The following is a 24,976-nucleotide window of genomic DNA, read 5'->3' as shown; positions in this document are numbered from 1 at the left end:
GTGATGTAATACCTGAAATTCAAGCTCAATTAGTCAGAGTAGGGCTGATTGATGTGTCGAGTAGTAACAGGGTCGGTGTGTTTGCTGTTCGTGCTGAACAACCGTCACAGCAGAACTACAGAATCAATACACACTAATGTCTTATGGTCATGTTTTAATATTAGCAACCACCACGACATGTTTGATGATGGATTACAACAATTTCCATCTGAACGCATTTATTGATTATTTCAGCTCCCGGTATTACACGTGCATTAGAGAGCTTGATAGCAATCAATGCCTTTATTGGCCCCTAATGTGTGAGTTTAAAAATAATAAAGAAAATAAATAGCGCGTGTTTGCCGAATAGCAAAAACACAATTTTTTTTTACACTGATTTATTTAATTGATTTCAATTGAACTAAGACTTGAAGACTTAAGAACATGAAAACAGGCATCAGCGAAATCAGTAAATTGAACTTGTGCACTGGTTAATTCTACCAGGAGCTATTTGGCTCCACCTGGCGGTGGTAAGAGGTAAATGCAGACAGTTGATGGAGATCCAATTTATACTCTTCTTACCTCAATTTCTTTACTTATGGTTTATTTTAAAACATTTCTAACATTGTAAGACTGCTGCACGTTTCTGTATTTTTATAGTTTTATTCAGCATGTTCATTATTCACTAATTTTAATTGGAACAACACTGATTTAACTTCTTGGGGATACAGACTGCAATTACCTCGTCAAAAGTATACAAAAGAGAACCGAGAGAAAAAAGTTGCAAGTGGATTTTTATTTACTTTTTGTTTAAAAAACAAACAAAAAAATACATCAACGAACGAGCTGGCAAAAAAAACATCTTCCAGGTTTCATTCAACCCTGCTTGTTGCTGCATCCTAGGCATACAGGTTAAACATATTGAATTGCCTACAGACACTGAAATGAAAGGTAAAAGATAGAGTTTAATGTTTGCACTGTTTGTCCAGTTGTCTGATGATGTCACATTTTGGCAATTTGGCCTCAAGTATAACCGAAATGAAGCCAAATACATAAAAGCTGTTAGTGTTTTACAGGAAAACATGGACGTTTAAATGAGTCAGCTGATTTCCTTCAAGCATCGACGGCAACAATGGAGACTGAAAATCAATAACTATTACATGTTACAACTCAGGCCTCAGTGTGCCTTTAAAATGATGCTGCATAAAGGAGAACATGAGAGCGTTCAAGAACATCACACGTGAACACAATTTTCTATTAGAAGTGAAATAAACGAACCTTTTTTAAAATGTGGAAACTGTGCAGAGTTTAAAAGAGTGTGCAGACACCACAGAGACACCACAGCAGCTGAGGCCAGAGAGGGAAGTTTTAAATGCTGTGTAAAAGAACGATTCGATAATATACAAGTGTTCAGGGAAAATATAATAAGGTGCTTAGATGCAATTTTTTTGAAAGTTTGTGACACATTTTCCCAAACGTTAGATCTTTATGTGTAATTTCTGAACTTAAAGGGGCACATGTACTGTGACTGACCAACAACCCTCCTCTGTAACAGATTAGTAAGCAATTGCTGGTTCCCTCAATTATTAACCGTCCTAACTCGCTGTGGTGCTCTGCTCAGTGTCGTTAAAAGACAAGTTCTTGAACTCTCACATGTAAATATCTCCATGTTGATATTGAAAGCATTTTGCAAGAAGAGTCAAGAAATAACAGAAAGTGAGGAACAATGTAAACATGACCAATGACAGAAACATCCAAACTTCACAAAATGCAACACTTTTTTTTCTGAATGCTGTAAAACAACCAACAAACCCTGCAGGACAAATACCTGCATGAAGTGTTTGTACTGCAGTGTTTGCTAGCTTACATATAAGCACAAATGTTTGCATGACAGCTTAGAGCAACATACAAATACAAAAAAACAACTTCAGCTGTACGAAAAATCAGCCAAGCAACATCATGTTAACAAGTTGTCAAAAACAAGGTTCAATTGCACAAAAATGAAAATAATTTGCGAATGCAAACTACAGCATGATCATACACGGGCCTAAAAAACCAAACTGATATGCATATACAGTATCTATATTATTTACACACATTTGGACATCCTTCACAACTACTGAGAACTTAATCTGTACAATATATCTGCTTTAAGAACAGTTGCGCAAAATACCATTTTGATATACAGTAATACATTTTATTCTTTTACATTGTACAAGTTCAAACTGTCCACACAATAAAATGCAAAGCACAAGCCCCAAAAGGCCACAAAAGTGCATGTTATCAGGTCAGTTGGAAGCCACTGGAAGAAAGGAGCGGCATGAGAGCGGGAATGAAAGCTGCCGGGAGCTTTTACACATCCCGACCGCAGCGTGTTGTAAGATTAATAGTGGAGGGAAATCTGGAGTAGATATTAACTATACATGCAGGAACACAAGACTGCAGACGCACAGACATACACACTCTTTAACATAGGTAGGTTATCACAGTTAAAGTCGTCACACACACACTCTCTCTCTCACACACACATACAAAAATGGGTAACGGGGCGATGATGGAACTCAACATCCTCCCACTCAAACACACGCCGTCACATTGTATTCAAGTAGTGGCACTCCAACAGTAGATACTTAATCTTGGTACCTTGTGGACAATCACACACTTCACATCTCAAAGAGGGACGCGTTGGTCTCGTGTTTTCACACAAGATTTTAAGTCCTGAGCAGTGACTGGCAGGCAGAAGCTGGCCTCGTGTACGAGAGAAACTGAAGCCAACTTCAGCTGAAGCTTGTCACAACCAGGCACTGAGTTATAGAGGAATACAACAACAAGTTTTTAACCTACTCTTCATAAAGGGAAGCTAGGTTCTGAGGCATGTGTTTGACTCTTAATTGTGTTATAGTGATTGCCCAGTTAGCTCTCTGCTCTGTCTGAACCTCAGGCCATCCAGGGCGGTTAAATGCAGTGTTCAGAGGGGAATGCTTGAAGTCACACTCTCTGTAGTGCAAAGATGGATGCTTCAAATGAAACAGATGTGTCTTAATTTTAAATACTGACTTTCTTCTGACATTCTGCTATTAAATAACATTCCTTAACCACCAGCCGTCTCATCGTACAGTAGTCTCACAGTGCGAATGAAGAGATTGTTGGATTAATAAAACTGTCTCATCTTTTCTGTCAAATTCAGATGCCTCCAAGCATTCCCCTTTCACATCCCATCATCCTCGATCGAGAGCAGAGAAGGCCATTTTTCATCCTCCACTCAAAGAAAAGGACGCAAATTAAAACTGTTTCTGTTAAGGCCGCTTAATTGTGCTTAAAATGTCTTCCTTACTTTCTGTGGCTCTCCTGTCAGTGCCTTCCTCCTCATCCTATAACCTCTGCTGTGAGCTGTAGCGCCCTCTATCTGTCCCATCAGTCTGATAAAGGGAGCTGGAGGTGATGGTGCTGATATGGTAACAAAGGGCTTTCCTCCTTCCTCTTTCTTTTTCTTCTGGTCCACTTGAGTATCTTCGGTTTTCCTTTGGTCTTCATTTTGACGTTATGTCCTCGCTCTTCCTCTCCAAAGGACCTCCTTCTCAGTCTTTGCTAACTGTCTTCTTCCTCAGGAAGGAGACATACCCAGAGGGCTAACGGCCAAGCAGGTACACCACCACCTCATAGGTGCACATCATGATGGCAGTGTTGGGGATCTGTCTGACGAGGTGGGTGGTGAGGCCGCGGTACAGCGCCGCGTATCCCTCCTCCCTGGGTACTGTTAGCAGAGTTTGGAAGAAAGAGCGGTACTTGCTGCCCTCCTCTCGTAGCCGTGTCCGGATCACCTCTGCAATTTGAGAGAAGAAGAAGAAAGTTAAATACAACCTATTCATAGAAGCTTTTTATTGATCCATCTTCTTAAGTAAACCATCTCTCACTCAACCTGCCGGACCCTAACCTACTTTAAATCAGATACAAGAGACACCGCGTCTCTGTCCCAGAATGACTTCAGATAATACAAACAGGAGGTATCTGAAGTGTTGCAATCAGCTGTGGGCTGCACGTAGGTCCAGACTGATATCCATATTTATAGCTCGGCATGGGCTAAGATATTTTTCCAACATGATAAAGTCGGCCACTGCCTTACTCAACACGCAACATGTGTTCGGATCAGACAATATACAGCATACACCTCCTGTAATTATACCCGTAATTACATGAGAGTGGTATTCACTTCTCTCTGTATCTGGGCAACAACAAGAGAAGAAGCACCCTATTTTTTTCATGTTTATTCTGATATAATTTTTGCATTTCTCTAAATAACACGTCATATAATCTATTAATAAACCACTCTGTGATGTCAATAGAGGAGTGGGGGAACTTGAACGACTCTGGAAATCAACTAACTCACTGTCCTGGAGAGTTTAATCGGAAAAACGGGGTCAGATACTTCATTGCATCAGTAATCAAACACTCCAGGGAGAGGCAGGCAGCCAGCTGGAGAACTGGTGGGACAGTGAGAGCAACTCACGACCAGATTGTTCTGAGATTAAAAACTAAAAGCATGGGGAAAGACTTCTGCTTCCTGATCTTGTATCTGGGCAAGATGCTGCTGCCTTAACTTACTGACTTTTGTTTAACGTGTTTATAATAATGCTGGTTGGCTTAATGAAATCTTTGTAATGAAACAAAGGCTCACTCAGAAGTGCCATATTTGATACATGTAGGAAGGGATGGATTGAGTTTACTGACTCATATAAAACAGACTTTAGCTAAAGAGATTCAGTGTACTGCTACACATGGACTGTTGTGCTTTTATGTTTGTATTATATATGTCTGTTTTCCTTTTTTCATTTTTGTGGCGTTAACTAAAAAATACACTGTGAGATACTTTGTACAAATTGAAATAATCAAATAAACAGAAAAAAACAACAATAAACCACATGAAATAAATGTGGCAGTATATGAACTCTGAGGTGCGTTTTTACTTTCTAACACATTGGTGGTTTTGGTCTTTTCAGATGACTTACAATAAGATAGCTTTGTGTTAGATAATTAGCCTTATTGGTGACTGGGACAGGAAGTTACCGTGAGGGTAGGCGATGGAGGTGGCACAGGTCTTGGAGGTGGCTGCTGCGAGCATCATGCCCACAAAGTCTGAGGCGTCTTTCACAGACTCCTCCTCCTCGTCCATGCTGGCGTGGGCCTTCGCCTCCATCAGTTTACGCTTGATGCTCTCGTAGATAACAAAATGAATGACAGTCTCAGAGATGCCGGCGTACGAGGCCGACATGCCCCTGTAGAAACCTCGCAGGCCGTCCATCTGGTACACCCGCCGCACACACTCAAAAGCGTTCATTCGCCGCTCGCCCCGGTTCCTGTAATCACACAGACGTCTTTAATGTAAGTCCAATAACAACATCAATTTGATGTCATTAGAATCAAAGTAAACTTCTAGACAAGAAGGTCTGAGGTTCCTCACCTGGTTTCCAGCTGCAGACGCGTCTTGATCAGCCAGATGGGGTTGGTGGCTGTGATGGCGGTGAACCCTGGGAAATTCAGAAGAGGTCAGAGGTTAAGACGGATGCAGACGCATTTTGAAAAACACAATCTTATCAGTTTAACTACATATTCTATATAATACAAGAACAGTGAGGAAGCAGATCACTAAACAGGATCAACTCGCTACTATGAGCTATTTGAACACTGTAAACTTTATTGTACAGATGTCTTCAGACCATGTGTGGGTTAATCTAATCTTTTAGAAAAGAGCTTTAATGAGTCCAAAAATGCAGTGCTCTATATTTACATATTGATCCTCTTCATGTGAAATGCTACACAGATGTACAGAAACAGCAGCTCTCTTCTTGAAGTAGCTTAACTAACAACAGTGCATGAAGGCAGCAGCTGTGAGCGCTCACTCACTTTCATCTGTCATCTTAAAGAAATATCTAAACACTGGAAAATGAGGCCAAGCAGCAAATTCATTCAGACCTCTGAGTGTGGCAGATTGTTTTTATTCTGCAGTCTGGTTTGTTTCTTTGAAATGCTAATGAGCGCTCTTGTGTTTCTTACAAAAATCATCTGCAATCAGCTTGGCTTAAAGAGCTAACAGAGGCTGACTGCTTCTCTCGTGATGTCATTACACATAAAACTGCTGCTCTTTTAAAAACACAGTAGGTTTGATTCTTAGTGTAGACGTTGCCCTAAATGCTCTGTTATATGAACGCTCCCTTTTATAAGTCAGTGAATGAACATGTTTATGTTTATTCTGTGACATCAACCAACCAGGTGAGACTGGTGAGACATTTTAGGCTGCGTGTTCAGCACAGACTAGAAGCAGCTTGGGAAAAACACTTTAGTTATGTTGATTGTGGGGAATTTCCATTATTGTGATCGTTGTAATTAAAGATAAACAACAAGTGATTTAAAAAGCTAGCTCGCTAACACACATTCTTTATTGATATGATTTTAATTAACTCATCCTTATCGTGTATTTAATTATCTATGCTATTAATAATGCAGAGGCACCTTGTGATTTATGGTTGCCTTATTGCATTGTTTGATTGTTTGTTTCATTAAAAAGGATGTTCAATAAAAAAAGATGTGTCCCATCTGTCATGCATTAAAATATAATCGATTCCTTAGTAAATGATTTGTTTTAATGTTAGGAGTTTTACACATATTTTATGATTAGTGGGATCATATTTAGGTCAAGACAATCATGGTATGAAATTATCATGTCGTCCCGTACCTTAATACTCGTCAAACTAGCAAAACTACAACAGCACAAAGAGACACAATGATGTCTGGAGATTCTTTAATTATTCAGGAGGACTAAAAAGGAAAGTCTCTAAAGTGAAATCTAGTCCAGACTTCCTCATAGTAGTGGGCAACCTTATTGTATATGCCTATTTGCCTTAACATCTACATTTTAGTTTAGGCTCCGTGTCCACATGGCGTCTTTTTCGAAGCTCCAGCGTCGTTTTTCAATTGTTGCCAATGAGGACAGAGCATATAGTGCTGCCTAGAGAAAGAGCGCTTCGCCTTTTTTGTGCGGCCGCTCCGAGTGCTTCGGGTTGGAAATCTGTGAACTGTGGGAGCAGATCGGCTGCACACTATATGTTGCTTGTAAGCGTTGTGCTTTTATCGGCCTACGCGTGGTAAGCTTGTTGTTAGCACTGTAGTAAGGTAAACTTATTGTTGTCATAGAAACAAAACCCACGTGCAGCGTTTTTTCTCTCACCGCACAAGCGCTTCATCCCAGCGCTTTCCTGCCAGAAAAAGGCACTATGTGGACACGGGGCCTTAGTTTGAAACTGGGATCAGTCAATGACTGGGTCCAGTGTGTGCATTAAATATATATAAAGTAGATGCAAGTGTGTGTATGAGCTTCTGTGAGTTATTCCATGGGATGAGACTTTAAACAAACTATACATAATAATGTAAAGTTTGCTTTGCAGGATTTAAATCTAATTATTGCAAACGTTTGTATCATTATGACACGACGAAGAGTCTCATAAAGTTTCTGCTACAGAAGATGTAACATAGAGGAATAAAACACGGTCATGTGCTGAAAACAGCTAACACGAGGGCGAGCCATTAGAGAGACCTGAGTCACATCAATGCAACACAGCCCTGCATAAAGGCAACTGCGTGAAGAAGAGAGGATGACACAGGTCTGCTGAAGAGAAGAAGAGAAGGACAAGAAGAGGAAGTAGAAGGAAGTAGCGTCTATGGAGTGTACTCACGAGGGAGGGGCAAAGCTCCTCCAGCTCCTCCCCGCTGCAGCTAGTAGCCTGCAGATATGGGGGGCTCAGATGGCGGGGGTCTCCCACCCAATCACGCAGGGGTGAAAGCTTTACAGTAAAGCCCTAAAATAGACACAGGCTTTTCTGTACCACAGTCACACACAAGCAGCAGTCACATCCACCCCCAGCCCCCAGCAACTACCCACCCATACCCACGTGTACTGTACAGGTAGGTGTGGAAAAGATGGGAGGGGAAGGTTTGACCTCCTCACCCGTCTTTTCCTAACTCTAATCCCAACCCTATCCCCTTGATTTATATGTTGAATTTTTACTTTCACTTTATCACTATGCATCCCACCCTCTCCTCCTTTAAATCAACTGGAATAAAGAAAATGTTGGCTGAACAGAGACCAACCCAATCAGTAACTCCAGCTCCCTCTCACCAGAGCGAGGTACAGTACAGAATACAAAAGGCAGAAAATTGAGCAGTCTTCTTCAATATTATCGTGCCATTATCAGCTTATATCTAAATATTAAAGAAGAACAAAATGAAATGTTTACTGAGGTAAAAAAAGTTGAAATGCTAACCTTGTCGTTTTGTATAAAAGACACTGAGAAATGGACAATCATGATGAAACCAGACAATTTTATATACGTATATATGTGATGACAGAGGGATGAAGTGATCAGTAAAGTGAGTGAATCAATGACTGCAACTCAGCCAGCCTAAAACATCTCTCTGGACCAAACCGGCCAGCCAGTGAAATTCCACAAAAGGTCAATGAAGATGGCATCCTTTTTTTTTTTTTTAATAGTCACTGAATGTTCATGGGTAAGTGTCTCAGCTGCTTTTCGCGCTGGCAGCGCCCACAACCTCAATTTCAGAGCGCTTCTCGCCGGCGCTTACTGTTGCTAGGTTACGAAAGTTGTCTGGCGGAACTTCCGCTTCCCCTCGGTAGTGATCGTTACGTCTGTTTTAACTAGCTCTGTATGCTTAATATTTGCTTTAATTCAATAAAATGTAACAAAGAAAACATAAAACAATGTAAAGGAATCATGTCCCGGCGTTAGCAGTAGCTCTACACCTAGAAATTGTACCCTCGAAAAAAAATCTTGATATCTGAAGTCCCGCCCCTTCTTGATTTTGATTGGTTGGTGAGGGAGAAGTGACATTGACGAGCATGGCGGTGCTTCAAAAGTTGAACTATTTTCAACTGAGAGCGCTGAGCTGAAAACGCTGAACTGCATTGATTTTGTATAGGAAATAGTTTATCTTTTTATTTAACCTATTTTGAAATCTCATTGAGACATGTATTTTTTTTAACATAACATGATTAAGCATAATTCACCAATCTATAACATGGGCCTGCTTAATAGGACATGTGCCCATTAATAACTGATATGTGTTGAGATATCTGCTCATGATATTATCACCATGCTTTCCTTTAAACCATTGGTGTTCCATAAAAACGACTGTAAAAAAGACATGGAACAAAGTCATTTCTCATACTGACAGTGAACCACTGCTGCCTGCATGCTAATTTAGATTAGCCATGCAGAGGAAACATATCCATAACCGATCCTTAAATTAGTCCTTGAGGTTAGCGAAACAGGCTCGTTAGTCCTTGAGATGAACCTCTTTAGAGCTGCATCTACATATAGAAATGCTGCTGCATATGTTGCTCATAACGACCCGTCTATAGGCATGTTGCACACGTGCGATTCCTCCAGAGGAATTTGACCTACATTCAGAGCCGGCAAACATGCTTTAGATTAGCTGCTGGCAGGGAAAATAAGTTGTGGGGCTGGCCTCCATGAGTGCAGGGAAGCCCACAATTCCCAGTAGGGAGGCCCCTTCGTAAAACTGAAAGTTAATTATCCAGACATCCGAGTCAAATCTTTGGTGTTCTGTGAGAATATGGTTGACTCTGCTTTTTCCCAGAGCTAAGAAGCTAGATTGTGTGCATTTAAAGACAGATACAATGGTTTATGTGTCTATAAATGAAACAACTACTGCCTACCAGTTATCATAAGATAGCTTTCGCATGCTCAGGGTTTTGGGGACTGTAACACATATTTGTGTTCTACAAAGATACTGTGTGTATTTTATTAAAGGTATTGCAGTTATATAAATGCAACTGCCATGCTGATAAAGAAATGTATGCAAAATGAAGAATTCTCCAAGTCTGATGACCAAAAAATCAGACTTCTATTATATGACTAAATGTTCGTCTCTTAACTGCAATGTGTGCGTTTTAAAATATTGCGAATATTGGGGTTCAATTACAAGGCAAACTCCCCTCATGAAACTCTACTATTAAGAGGAAGTTGTATTGTAACAGTGGCAACCTTTTGAACCATGGACTGACAGATTCTCCTTGAAATAAATGACTGAGGCACTCATGGTGTCGATGGATGAGGACAAAAGACAAAATGAAGTACATCGATTACAACTCTGTGTAGCAGTGACAAGGTTAGCATTTCTTTGGTGCTGACAGCATAAAATCCACAGCAGTATGTGTCATTACTTCATATTTACTATGGTGATGGAAAGACAACAGGCTAAGGGAAAGGAGGTGTCAAGACTAAGCAATAAACAAACCTTATAATAACCTAAAACTACAATCCAGCAACAAACACGCTGCCATTATCAATGGTGTTATCATTACAAATGAATAACCATCATGAACTTTCTATAATTCATAAAAATCACCATGGTTTTCATCATACCAGTGTAAAGAAATGGGGTGCTACCTGACGTGTCCGCCCGAGTGCCAGGGGCCCCGGTTGACCTTTGGGGGCCGTGCTCTCTCCTCTATACACACAGAGCAAAGAAGGGGGCCCAGACCACACTGTTTAAGTGACAACTGGGATGTTAAGCCATTTACAGAGTCCTCTGGAGAGGCCTCAAAACGAAAGAATAAAAATAGGAACAAAAGGGGCGAGGGAAGTAAATAAATAATGGAGGACATGGGGGACAGAGGGGGCTAGGAGAGGAGGAAAGCACAACCTCAACTTTGAGGACCATGTGGTTTTATCCTTTTTGATAAACCAGCTAAACAAACATGCAGCCCGGGTATAATTTAAACACCAACAGGGGCCAAAATAGGCTGAAATTGCATGGGTGCAAATTGGTACTTTGTCTCTAAGGTCTGAAGATTACTCACATAAAGATACGTCTCCTCAGCAGTTTGTCAGCTGGCAAGGCCACCATGAAGAGACTGTATTATGTGACTATATGGCTATTATTCTAGAGAGGAAATGCTCATGAAATTATGTGTTGTGTTACCGGCAGGCTTTCAGGGATTTTAAACCAGACTTTTTTAATGCCAGATTGCAATATTATATATATATGATTGCAGAAATTACAGCATTTAAACCTGGAGAAATGTGTCTTTTAAGGCTTGTTTTCACAGCAAACTATGTGAGGCTGTTTTCACCACAAACATCGAGGTCGGTTTGATCCTGAGAGTCTCAAATTGTGCTTTCTGAGGAAAAAAAAACTCTATGTATATTTCTATACATGAAACAGCTACTCAATGCCTGATTACAACAGATATTATAAGTTAGCTTTAGCAATCTTTAGGAAATCACAAGCTTCTAAAATTTGTGACGATCCCACCAACCCACACGTGTATATGGAAAAGGGGGGGGTTATGGGGGGAAAAATAAAGTGAAATTGAGGGAGATTTCAAATTGTGACAGAAAAGATGAGAAGATAAAGAAATGAAATCTGTCTCATGAAGACAAACTGAATAATTCTATATCACACCCATCAGTGATTTACACTGCCCAGGCAGACTGACAGACAGACGGACAGACAGAGTGACACTCGGCTACAGACAGAGACAAACAGACAGAAGGGAAGGGGAGAAGGAGCCGTCATTACCTGCCAGCCCAGCCGACACCATGTGCACCTGTGTAGAGTCTGGCTCCAGCACCCCATTCAGCTTCTCCTTGGCTGTCGAATAGGCGGCAAAGTAGATCGCCCTGATCATCCAGAGGGAAAATAAGACCAAGGTCAGTGAAGACAATGATTAAGGTGAGTAATGATTCACGACTGTGTGCCTTTAAGCAGAAGAGAAACATTGAAACCTTGTTAGCTTCTTTGAACACATGCAGCACTGATCAAAATAATACATTTCAACATAAAACTAATTATGAACATTCAGGAATTTAATTGCACACTAAAAGATCAATAACTGACCCCATGACTTAAGTAAGCTAATAGTAAAAATGCATGATTTATATAAAGAAAAGTTGCTGCACTGCATAAATACAATGTTATACTTACTTAGCTCCCAACAGAGCTAAGCCAAGCTAATATGTCAACTAAAAGCAAGCCACTGACAGACGGTAATCTGTGCCCTCTGCGTGCATGTGTGTGTGTGTGTGCATCTCAATCTCATAGCAGATTTATCCTCCATGAGTCTATCTGCTCCTCGCTAAATAAAATCACAGGATTTAACATTTCTGCTGAGTGGAATTAAGCCATGTGACCCTCCCTCTTTGCCCTCTCGGTCCGTACTGAGATCCTGCGAGCACGAGTCGACATAATCGTGCTGTTCTGCAGTTGAGAGATGAATTATGTGAACGTTAATCTCTCATACGTAACGAGCGATGCTGCCGGTGCGAGCTGTTCTGTACCCTCATGTCTAATGTATGTGTGTTGCTAATGACTGCCAGCAGCATGCCCAGTGGACCGCGCTCTTATTAGCATCAGACTTTTTTTTAGCTTCCCAGCGTCAGAGGGCTGTTTCCGAATTAACATGTGAGAATGGCTCTGGCGCCTGGCAACACAGACGTCACTGAGTGGATATATAAAGTAATAAAATTCAATTAAATTGCATCGGAAGATTAAACTTTAAGTTAGACGGTGATTAAATAAAGTAGAAGGGTTGCGTTTTATGCTGCCCCACATCTTTAAGCCTATAACATTGTGCTTTATTTATGACAGAATGTGCAGACGTGAATGCCGCATGTTAATTACAAAACCATAGTTATTTTGCTATCTTTTAGGGCCTCTTTCTTGAAGAGTCAAATGACTAACTGATGAATTTGGCTGCTCTAAATAATGAGTGTTGCTCATGACGACCAAAATGCTGCAGGTTTTGCAAATTATATTCAATTTCCTCATCTTATACTCAAAGGATGTGAGGATTTTGTGTGTCTGAGTGCTGATGTGTGTGGATTTCTTTTGGACTCAAATAACACTTTAAACACACCTGCAATGATATTTAAATGTACAAAAACCAAGCAAATCAAACGTGATTTTAAAGATCCTTAAAGTCTCTTCAGATACAAAATAACTCATTATCAATTATTATAACATGATTATATCCAATATGCTGTATGTAGACTGTATCTCTAATTTCACACAGTTAAATTTGGTGGTTCATAAAAAACAGTTTTAACAGGAAACATTGCGAAACATAGCAGTAAAGTTTATAGATCACCGCTGGGTTCATCAGGTCCACCTCTTATGTAACAATGTGTTCTTATAGCACAGTCTGCTGTAGCTTTTGTAACCATTAAACAAGCTGCTGTTTCCACTGCTGTACATCTAGCCCACGGGATGGTCACACAAGCACACACCCAAGGGCGTTTTTCAGCCCCCTGAGACTCCAAGCCAGACAGCACAGACAGTGAAGGACCCAGGGGACAGAACAATTCTGAATGAATATTAGCATAGAGAGAAAAACATGCAGGGAGAGTGAGAGAAGATAAGAGTATGGAGAGGATGAGTCAGATGGAGGGACAGAGACCCCAACGAACCAACGGGAAGAGGATGACAATAGTCATGTGATGCAGCAGTAGCTAGGGAGAACTAGACAGGTCAGGGAGGGGGGGTTAGACACAAACACAACTGTCTCTATATAGGAACTCCATTATGTTAATACATAACAACATCAACAGTCACATGACAAGAGTCCCAGCTGTTGGGAGCCAGCTGCTGCTGCTGTTTCATACAGACTATGATTGACTCAGCTCAAGCTGTTACGTAATGCTAACGAGCCAAGCTAAGAAAGAGGTAACCCGCTCATTTCCTCTTGGACTTCAAGCACAGACTTCCATCACATTCCTGTGAGTTTTAGCTCCATTCATGTCTGCATTAGCAGCCTGCTATAATTGCTGCCAACATAAGCTCCGAATGAGCCGGCAGCTTGAAAAAAAGAAGCTAAGCAGATCTGACCGAAGCAAATACATTCCTCAACAAAACTGTGTGCCCAGGTTTGATGCAACGTGACGCAGAAATGCCCTTCTTATCTGATAACAAGTGAAGCTCCTGCTGATAACAGTGGTTCATTATGAATGCTTCTGGTACGTATCAAAGATTGTGGTGGCTGACTCGACCGTGTTCTTCATCAGATATGCAAGGATAGGTTCTTTTATTGTTTCTCCTTCTTGGCTTCATTCGGTACACGTGTGTGGCATTAAGGCTCAAGTAGGCAGGAGAGGACATGAAACACACCTAGAACAATGATGATAATACTGAACATACCTGGAAGGTGCCACACCCACAAGGTTGGGTCCAAGTCCTCTGAAGAGTGAACGTGGTCCTTCTCTCTCTAGTATTAACCTGCAAAGAGACAGAGATTGAGATCTTGAATCTTTCATGTATACAGACACACTACATGTTACACAATGTTATATGGATTATATAGATTAAATGTACCACAGATATGGAAGTTTCAGTAGAAAGGTGTATGGCTGTACATGTGGGTGTCCTGTGAACTTAAGCTACAATAACTTTAAACCAAAATGGTAAATATAGATATAGATATCTATATCTATATAGATATAGATATCGATATCTATATAGATATATATTGCAAGCCTTTTATTTTGAAAATAACAGTTTGACATTTTGGTTGTTCACTTTGTTGCGGAGAATAAAAAAAGAACATTTATCCACTCATGTTGTGCACATTAAATATTTAGATAGCACAAAAAGCTGGTTAGCTTAGCTTTGCACAATGACTTGAAATGAGGAAAACAGCTAGCCTGTTTATAGAGCTGGTGCTAGCTTGTATTTACTAGGGATGGGACAAAATATTGATACAGCAATATATCGTTATCCTGACTCGTGCAATGCAATTGACAGGCTGTCGCTAAATATTGATATTTTAATTTACAAATATATGACGTTCTAAACAGATTTCTCACCACGTCACTACTTCGCGACTCCTCGCAGTGACACTTATGACATGAATACGGGCAACGTGAACGGTTAAGTTAAGAGATGCTCCAGCCACTTTCAAATCCAAAGTCCTCATTTGTTTTTACAGTCGTTCTGTAGTTCTGTAAATGTAATTTACAGACTGAAACATAGTTTCACAGAATTTGACACAAACTGAGATGAAACTGACACCAAACTGTGAATGAATACATTAATCCTGTACTTCACCTTTTTAGGGGCATTTTGTATTCTTCAGTTAATCAGATATCTTGATGCATCATTATATGATTGTCTCGCAATATATCAAATTATCGCAGAATCTCTGTATCGTGATATTATCGTTATCCAGGGCTATGCATCGCTTATCACATATCGTATCATGAGTTACCCTGCGATTCCCACGCCTATTATTCACTGTATGGGCATGAGATCAATCCCACTTACATATCTTTTAGCAAGATAAAGTTTAAACAGTTTCTTAGAAAAATGTCTAGAACTGTTCCTTTAAAATTTGGTAATTACAATCCATTATGTGAATTTAACACGTTCTTAATCATGATGACATGAGGGGCCAATTCTTTATTAGGCTCAAGCCATAGAGACTGTATTTTATTAGTATAACATGACTCTTTGTAGCTTAATCTATGTTCAGCGAGGGCGCCTTTAGCAGATGAATCAGAAAATTGTGATTTTTTTTGGGCAAGCTGCCCTGACCTGTTACTCAATACAGCCTGACATTATAAACGGGGTCACGGTTGGAATACTGGGCCACCTAAAATAAAGTGATGGCAGGTGTCCTCGCTCTGCTGGGGTTAATGGTTGTGGAAGCATGTTGGCTCACGTTCATATTTTCCCTTGTCTTTGGGGTTCAAAGATTGTTCACGTGTCTAACCCAGTAACCTCATTCAGAGTGTGCAAGGCTTTAAGATAACCTTTAAACATATATGTCACAAAAGCTGAGGTGCAAAGTATATTTAAAGAAAAAAAGAGAACAAAATGATAAGAAAATGCTGCTTTGTCCTTTATAATTACCTGCTCCTCTGCGTAGATGACACACTTTCATTTCTTGATTCTCTCGACTTGAGTTATCCCACAATTAAAAACAGACATAACCTGGATGGTTCTTTGACTACACGTGCAGCTGTATTTTGTTCAGCTTGTTGGTGTGTGGGTGTGAATTCTACCCTGGCTGTGAGATTTTAACTTCTGTACATTATACAGCATCTCCACAAGAACACAGAGTAGACTGGAGTGACACACAAACCTCAAACCATGACTCAACACATACTCCGCTCTGAAATGGGACAATGCCTGCACTTCACGTTGACCTACTTTCTGACTCGTGCGGTTTTTTTTCCCTCTTTCCTAACCAGACAGCTGTTCCCTCTTCTGCACTCCTGCACTCTGTATCATGTAAGACTGGTGAACAGGTTCTGCTGAGGCCGTGTATCTCAAGGGCAACTCAAGTAACTGGTTTTAATTTCTGCACAAGACCAACGTTGAGCTCAAACAACCAACCGATTAACTGCAATCCAAAGAGGGTCTTAGTACAATGCTTTTCAACAACAACCTGAACACATCATTGTTAACAAGCAGGCACAGAGAGAAATCCAAATTATTGCAACAGCAAGTGAGAACATATCAATTTTCTTGCCACACAAACGTAAGAGCAGACATTCTGGGTAACCGCTGCAGGGACAGATAGGGCTTCCTATTGAACTGTGCAAGTGCAAGATCATCATTTCCCCATACATCTGATTATCAGGTTAAGAGTCGTTTTTAAAAAGCACTATTTTTTCGGATCCGAGATTTGTCACAGATAACCAGTGTATGGAAAATTCCACACACATCAGCTTGTGCATTGTACGGTACGTTGAACACTGTGCAACATGGCCCGTGACAGTCTTGGATAAAGATTGTCAGAGGACGAGAGCAGAGCGCTGTAGCCATGTTGATTCAAGCACGCTGGGTGTTGGTAGGAATGTAGAATGGGCGAAACCACGAGCTGTTTGTACAACTTTCTCTACAGCTATGCCGAATTGCTCCTTTAAATACTAAACAAGTACAAGAAAACTCACCAGCAATACAAACACATTTGAAAACAAATCAATCGATGTTCATGAAACATTCCTTTTACTAGATAACACAAGATGTTATGTTTATATAAATATTATACTTTAAAAGCAAATATGTTCTTTCAAAATTGAAGAAAAGGAACATAGTACAAAAACAGTTGATGCAAATTCACTGAAAGATTTCCGTGATTCAGGAAATAAAGACAACCTATTTCATTAATACTATGATTTCACTTTTGAGTAACGTAGAAGTCTGTTTCTTCTGGTCATAAACAGCCTAAAGACAAGTTTGCCAACTGACCTGGATGTTTGTTAAGACACAGACTGTGTCACAGCTCTGACTGAAAACAAAACTTACCAGGAATTTAATAATCACTTTCTCTCATTCTTCCTTCTGCAGCTCAGAATGACTGCATATTTTCATGTAGGCTGAAACTATTTCCCTATGCACCATAACATCGTACATATTCAGGCTGCCTTAAGGCTATTAACAAACCCTTGAGCAACCCTTCCCCTCACCTGCCGTATTTACACACAAGCATTTAGAGAAACAGTCCCTTCTACTTTGTAAACTATAGTCTAAACATGCACCGTTCATTTCACACAGCTTATAGTTCTTACTTGAGACAGTGCATAGGTCCTGGTGGAGCTACACGGGCCACACTGGCTCCGTTGACGGTGCTGAGCGTGACTTCAGAGATGTAGAGACTGATGGAAGAGGACTGCAGTCTGGTCTTCACAACCTCCAAAGGACAAGTCAAAATAGCGCCCACTGTGCCCCCACATCTGGAAGGATATAGGGAAGGGGTTAGGGATTGTGGAAGAGAGGGAGAGAAAACTGTATTATGGCGTTTGCACTTGTTAAACGAGAGTCTATTACAAATTTAATTCATCATATAAAATGGTCTTTGAGTACATTACCTATCACTCCATAAATAAAACATGCCATTGTCATCTTTGTTCATCACCTATTTCTTCACCCGGTTTTCTTTTTTAAACCATCGTCTATCATCAGGCTCAGCAATCAGTGGTAACACAAGCTGTTGTTCCTTTAAACTCTAAATTTATCTAGGAGTGGGCACGCTTCCACACACCATGACCTGGTATTGTGATATGCAAGATATTTGCAAGGTGTGAGTTGCCAGCTACGTGTTTATTAGCGCTGTCGTCACGCAGTTTCGTGGAACATGAGCATGACTCCATGCAACTGCTTTTCTGACTTTTAACATATTAGATGTCCAGAATGAGGCGATGTGAAAATTGTTTAGCTTGACGAACATGAACCGAAAATAAAATAAGGACTGCTTGAGAATTGTAGTATAAAAAGGTACTTTATTTCATAATTCCAGTAATGATTAGGGAATAATAATAATGATTAAGGAATAATAATTTAGTCCCCTTGCCTCATGTGCACGTTTGTTGATCCTCTCTGCTTTCACCAAAGGCTTTCCACATTAGGACTTATTTCGACAAAGCTTCACAATCAAGCCGCAACAAAGCTAGAAGGGGTCGTAATTAACTATAAAAATGCTCTGTAGGTCAGGTTAAGTAAATAATATCTGTAACCCTGCATTGGTGCTTGCTGACGTCCTGGCTGCAGCCTCGAATTCCACTAGCTACCATCTCTTTTGAGTAGCACCAGCTATATTTACCTTTCAAAAGACCGACCCACATTCATGCTCACAGGCAGCAGTGACCCTTGGCCTACTTTCAGGGCTGCGCTGTCTGCTGCATGCATGTGTCTAACGGTGGCTGTGAGGGGAAGCGCTGTGTGCAGGGGCCTCCAGCTTGGGTTTTATGGGGTAGCAAATTTGATTTCGCTTACTCAAGAAAGCGATGTGATTTCTTTTGTTCTAAGATTTTAAACCCTTGATAAGAGTAGAGTTGTGGTGTGATTAGATTGCCATATTTAAATGTCAATGGTTTGGTGCAGAGATGAAAGTAGAGGTCACAGATGCAGAGAAACTGCAGACAATGGGTTAAAACAGGACATACAATGTGAAAAACCTGCTTAACTTTACGTCTGTATTTACATTTTCTTTGATGAATAAGTTGTTAGACCTGTCCACAGAACTGTGAAAGAGAATCACTGAGCAACTACTGTATGGACATATAGTAGTCTTTCTTCATTACCCCTACTTTGTGGCCTTATTTAGAAGTTAAAACAGTTCAGAAACAAACGAACACTTTAATCTTGGAAGTATTTTACACCCTAAAATTACCTTCCACCTACACACCAGACAGCAAGTCCTCTGTTTTAGAGAACAAATATTATCTGCGGCTGATTGCACGTAAATGCTCATCTGCTGTATCTGAAGTAAAAATGTGTGGAAACCTAAATAACCCTGAAAATAAAGGTACAGGAGGAGTTGTGCCATTTTTATCAGTAAATAAATAAACATGAGGGTGATAAAATTACACTGTTGGCGCCACACACACACACACACACACATTCTATTCTATTTATCTCAGGTTCTTAAAATGCTAAATGTAAGCAAAATGAGAAGGACTATTTTAGCTGCTACAGGAATTCATCAAGTCATCGAGAGCGAGCAGCAAAAATTCCGGAAATAAATTTAACGTGCCTTCGAAATAAAGTAAATTCTTTCATCTTAAATAAAAGAAGTCAGTATTTAGAGGCTTTAAACGACAGTGTAAATAAGCTAAACTACTCTGTTGTTTTTCTATCGTCACATCTAAGCTCAAATGAGCTCTCTTGTATCAAATTGCTGTATAGTTTACAGTACAAATAAGGAGTATTTTGAAAATTGAGGAAGTATAGACCTTGACGTGACTGACGTGCATACAGCTGACAGGGTTTTAGCACGTGCACGCGCTACATGAAAAAACGACCGTTGTTAGCTAGCAAGACAAACACAGACGACGGCTCATATGTAAATGCTAAGATTGTTCAGTATGTATCATCAGTATGTATCAAGCAATGTGTACATGTAACTATTTGTCTGACTCACCCTCCAGCGAACAAATGAACCAGTGTGTCCCTTTGGCTCATTATTTAGCATGCTCTGCCAAGCAGCGCACCTCGGGGCTGCGGCAGAGGATCAAACACGGGCTCGGTTCCCGTCCCTTCCCGTTGCTTTCTGCCCTCGTGTGGATGTGCACGTCGATGGTCAAACGGCGTCGATGATCAACCAGCGGTGGGGCGAGTCTCCGGTGATTCAGACTGCAGTGGGCCGACAATCCCACTCTCTGTCGCTCTCAACTTGCTCAGGTTCCCCTCTCACACAGCTAGCTGCTTATGTTCGACAAAACCACCGGAGAGCTGCGAGCTCACCAGGCTAAGTGCTGATAGACGAATATCTCAGCTGTAGCGAACGGTTTTAAGTTACATCCACAGGTTTGTCTCGATTTATTCCTGTGCTTTCATCACTGCAGTGAGAGCGAAAGAGGCAGAGCTCATAGTATTTACTGTACAATCATAGGCTGGAAAACATTCGCTGCTATTGGTTAGCTTCGCGCATTACGTCAGGCGGTCTCCGCCCTGATCATGCACTGTTCACATGTCCAACATTGAGTGAATCAGAGCTGAATTAAATATATAAAATGGAAACCTTAATCTGACCTGTCTGTAGAATAATTTTACATAAAAGCTGTGACAGAACTTGGTCCGTACTCTTTGGTTGTCTCTTGTAAGACAACCACACAACAAACATTCAAAAACAGCATGGATAAGTTCAAATAAATAAAAGAAATAATGATTTTGTGATAAAACTGCATATAACTTGACAAGAGTTTATCCTTGTCGTCTACCACTATCACATACGTTTGATTTGAACACATAGATCTGACAATGTTCAGGGGCACCTTAGATGGAAGTGATTTATGGTAATATTGGCTGCAGCTCACAGCACTTGCAGATCCACATTACCATTTTGCCATTGTGTGGCTTGTCCAGCTGCATTTCAAAAGCAGTGAGGAAACTTGCAGTTTCATTCTTAAGTCGGTCTTTACCAAAGCTGGATTTTTCCCCCTGGAAAGTTGCCACACAATCAGCTGACCAAACACTCCAAATAGTCATTTGGTGAATTGCTAACGGAGCTGATCCAATCCACTCCGTTTGTAATTTGGATCAGAGCACGACAAGTTAGAGTCATGTGCATCGTTTCACTGTTCACATTTGTAAAGTCCAAATCAACCATGTCATGTCCTGAATTAAAGAGGTTATGTCTTTCTCATGACTCAGAGATTCACGATGGGTGCTGATTCCAGGTCAGATGAAAGGCAACAGCGTGCCTGTCATTGAGAAATAGATTAAGTGAATGGGTTGCTTTGAATTAAGATTTTAAACAATTAGTGCTGAAAAATATTCCTATATTTACAGTACGCAGTTACATTAATATTTCTTTCTCTAATATTTACCACTGCACTACTTGATAAATCTATTCTTTGATGTAAGTAAAACAGTTTTTTAGGTGTTGGATATTTTTTGCACTGAAAAAGAAAAAGTTACTTGTTAACTAAAAGCGTTTTACTGAACAAATCAATTTTGTTTTTTGGTACCTTTGTGATATAAACAGAGGTTCAATTCATTAAATGTAATCATTTGGATTACTTTACTGTATGTAATTAATTTACATTGTAAAATGTTGTCTTTAAAGTAGCTCCATATACTGTATATATATATATATATATTTTTGCTGTAGGATCCTTCATATCTTCAAATCAATACAAACAGTATCAGTTGAAAGTCCAAAACATCCAAAAATAAGCTCTGACAGATCGATAAAACACACGGTTAAACCCAGAATGGTCTCAAAATTCTATGAAATGTTGATGAAGTTTGGATTTTAAGACACAAAAGCAATCACAGTAGTTATTTCCAGTGGGTGTTTCCCAAAGTTTTAAGATTCTATTTAAATGAAAAGAGCCAAGGCCCATTAACTCCATGAGTCCAGCACATTTGATCATATTGACAGGCGTTAGGGGTGTTTAGTGGTCAGTTCCCTATATTGAACAGTAGGCCATTTCAGAAAGGCAGCACAGTTCAGTAAGTGTCCTTCTCCAAGGGACAGGCATGAGTGGAAAATGAGAGAAACTGAATTATTACCTTCCACCGGAGCTCGTGAGGACTCTGGCTGACAGCTTAAAGGATCACGAGATGGAACTGCACCAACTGAGTTATTCTGTTATTGAAAGCCAAACGCTGTGGATAAGTTATGCAACCTGCCTGTATTCAACAATCTGCCTCTCTGTGTCAGTCAGTCTCATTTCCCTCAATTTCTCTCTGGGGGACTGAAAATACCATAAACTGTGTGAATGCTAATATTATGTAAAAGCTGCCCAGTTCAACACTTTATTCTATACACAATTTGACCCATACATCTGTAATCATTTGTTGTGTAATATAACTACCATAAATCCACTTTTTATTTGAGTCTCATTTTATTTAATTGGTTTTTAGTGATTTGAATTTACAATTGGCAGCAACCCTGCACATGTGACAGAGATAATGAACATGGAGGCTGCTGTGCGTGACTTTGCAAATGGAAGAAAGAGAAATTAAATATATGAACTAAAAGTGTATTGAGTTTATGTGTATTCATTTCATGTACATTTATGTTTGTTGTTTGAATTTTCATTTTTAAGAACACTTTTCTAATTAAAAAGAAAGTAATCAGATCATTAATGATCTGCAGTAAATAATGCTTTATTTAAGTTTTTAAATGCTGTGGTGTCTATCATCAGCTTACATGTTAAATACTTGTTACACAATGCACATTAACTGCCTGATGAAATGCCTGCAGCAGCAGCAGCAGACTGACATCTCTGCTCAACGACAATGATGTCAAACAACGTGAATGACTTTAGTGACAAACACATTGTCACAATTTGATGAATGTCTGCTATGTCATTCACACAGTTCCAGACCTTCAGCCTCAGATACTCCTTTGTGACAGCAATAATGAATCATGAGCAAGAAACTAACACAATCAATATCAGGAAACCTTCGATATCAATCAGGTATTGAATAGTACCTCATCATACCATATCGTATTGTATCATACTGTATCGTATCAAAGTGTATTGTGTCATACCGTATTATATCATGTCGTCTCATATGGTATGGTATTGTATGGTATCATATTGTATCCTATCATACCGCGTAATATCGTAATATACCGTATCATATTGTATCGTATCATACCTTGTCATACCATATCGTATCAAATTGTATTATGCCATACTGTATTATATCATATTGTCTCATACCTCATATCGTATCATACTGTATCATACCATATGCAATGGCATGGTATGGTGTCATATTGTATCGTATCATACCGTACCGTATCAAATTATTCCTTATCATACCATACTGTATCATACAAAACTGTTTTGTATTGTATCATACAACCAATCAACTGAATTTACTGCTAAATATTTCAGAAATACTGTTCTTTTTTCTCACATTTGTAAATGGTATCTTACTACTCAAACATCCAAAATGTTTGATGAGTGAATGAACCGTGAGCACATTTGTGTGTCCGTCAGTGTTAAAGTCCACTTACACATGTCTCATGATATCCCACACATGCGGAGAGGTAGTGTCTCATGATCTTTGTTGGACTTTGACCAAACAGACGGTTGGGATAGCTAACGAGAAACACGCTCTGGGTCGTGCGTATGTGTGTGTGTATGATGATCCCTGTTTTCAGTAATGTACTCAGATTACATTTACCATGACTAGACCCCCTCCTCTTCTTTTTTTAAATCAGTATTTGGGTTCAAAGGTAATAAAAGGAAAAGACAGGTCAGGGGGAAAGGCAGGGTTAGATGTCAAAATTAGCTGTTGTTTAACTAATAGTTAAAAATTACCTGTGGAGGTTAATATTTTAGGTCACACTAAAGGAACATTTTAGAACTCACAAGGGGGTCAATTTTCAAAGTCGTCAAAGTATCACAAGCTTGATTATTTCTCTATCATGCATAATTTTTTTTGGAATATTATCTTGCAACATCTGTTAATAAAATATTCAGCTCAGGCCCAAAAGTGACCCCGTGACTGCATGACAAAGGGCTGACCAAAATAGACCCGTGCAGCGTTGCATTAGTGGGTCAAGATCTAGGTCAAGCGTGCAGTTAGAAATGTTTGCTTTTGAGGGTTTAATGTCAATGACTTTGCTTTTTGAGGCTTACCCTAAAAAGGGAAATTTTACTGAAGTCATTGACCAGGTTAATCAACATCCAATTCCGTAATATCAACACAAGATGTAGCTCACTCAGTAAGTCAACAAGCTGATATATTTGCTGATTATTACTTGTTTTTTTCACAATAAAGTATATATGGAAGACAGACAGTATCTTAAAGCGCTTTCGGATATTAAATATGATACATTAATGGAGCACTGCAATTTTTTAGTATTTTACGAAACTATCATCTGATATGAGAACACTTTAAATATCAGCATGTGTCCAGGAATTCAACCAGGCCTGGTAGAAGTGTGTAGTTACCGTCTTTGTATCTGTAATTTTAGATTTTGTTTTCAACCAGTGACATAATTTTGTGAATTTGTTGCTCTGCCTGTAACCCACCTTTAACCCAGTGGTGGATCATGTATAAAGTATTCAGGTCAATTACAAAAGTAGCAACACTATTAGTAGGAACACTATTATAAGAAGTGCTGCTTTCAAAATGTTTGTTATGCCAAAGTCAAAATGAATTATGATCACAATTTACTCAGGGTATCAAAAGTAAAAGTAGAAGACTAGCCTCGTACAAGGCTATATTATGCAATATATTATTATCACTGATGGAGTAGCATGTAAGCAGCATTTTGATGAAGTTGTTACAAAGTAACTTTACACCACTATTGTAGCTTAAACCAGAGATTCCTCAAAATGGCATACCCAAAAATGTTGCACTCATTGCAAGTTATCTTTAACATTCAACTGTAGTTTTTGTATTTTGACATTGTGCTAATTTCTAGTGACTCTAATTAATATTAGACTTGTGGATTTGTTTTTCAATAAATATCTTAAAACACTATTTCGCT

The 24,976-nt window shown here is 39.6% G+C and overlaps 1 protein-coding gene across 1 annotated transcript; it reads right to left on the bottom strand.

The window, feature by feature from the left end:
- Positions 1-868: 868 nt before the first annotated feature.
- LOC138612126 (solute carrier family 25 member 36-A-like) lies at positions 869-20,338 on the bottom strand. Its single transcript, XM_069685440.1, has 7 exons — positions 19,934-20,338; positions 17,583-17,747; positions 14,209-14,286; positions 11,596-11,696; positions 5,438-5,504; positions 5,044-5,333; positions 869-3,802 (listed from the first exon to the last, which is right to left on the bottom strand). The coding sequence occupies exons 1-7, from the start codon at positions 19,972-19,974 to the stop codon at positions 3,609-3,611; spliced, it is 936 nt and encodes a 311-aa protein (XP_069541541.1). The 5' UTR covers positions 19,975-20,338; the 3' UTR covers positions 869-3,608.
- Between the last annotated feature and the right edge of the window lie 4,638 nt (positions 20,339-24,976).

Source organism: Semicossyphus pulcher, unplaced genomic scaffold (genome assembly GCF_022749685.1).
Source record: "Semicossyphus pulcher isolate SPU_LCO1_2020_fin unplaced genomic scaffold, fSemPul1.0.p SCAF_7, whole genome shotgun sequence".
Lineage (NCBI taxonomy): Eukaryota > Metazoa > Chordata > Actinopteri > Labriformes > Labridae > Semicossyphus > Semicossyphus pulcher.
The sequence above is the reverse complement of the archived record's forward strand: the minus strand, read 5'-3'. Positions and strand labels throughout refer to the sequence as shown.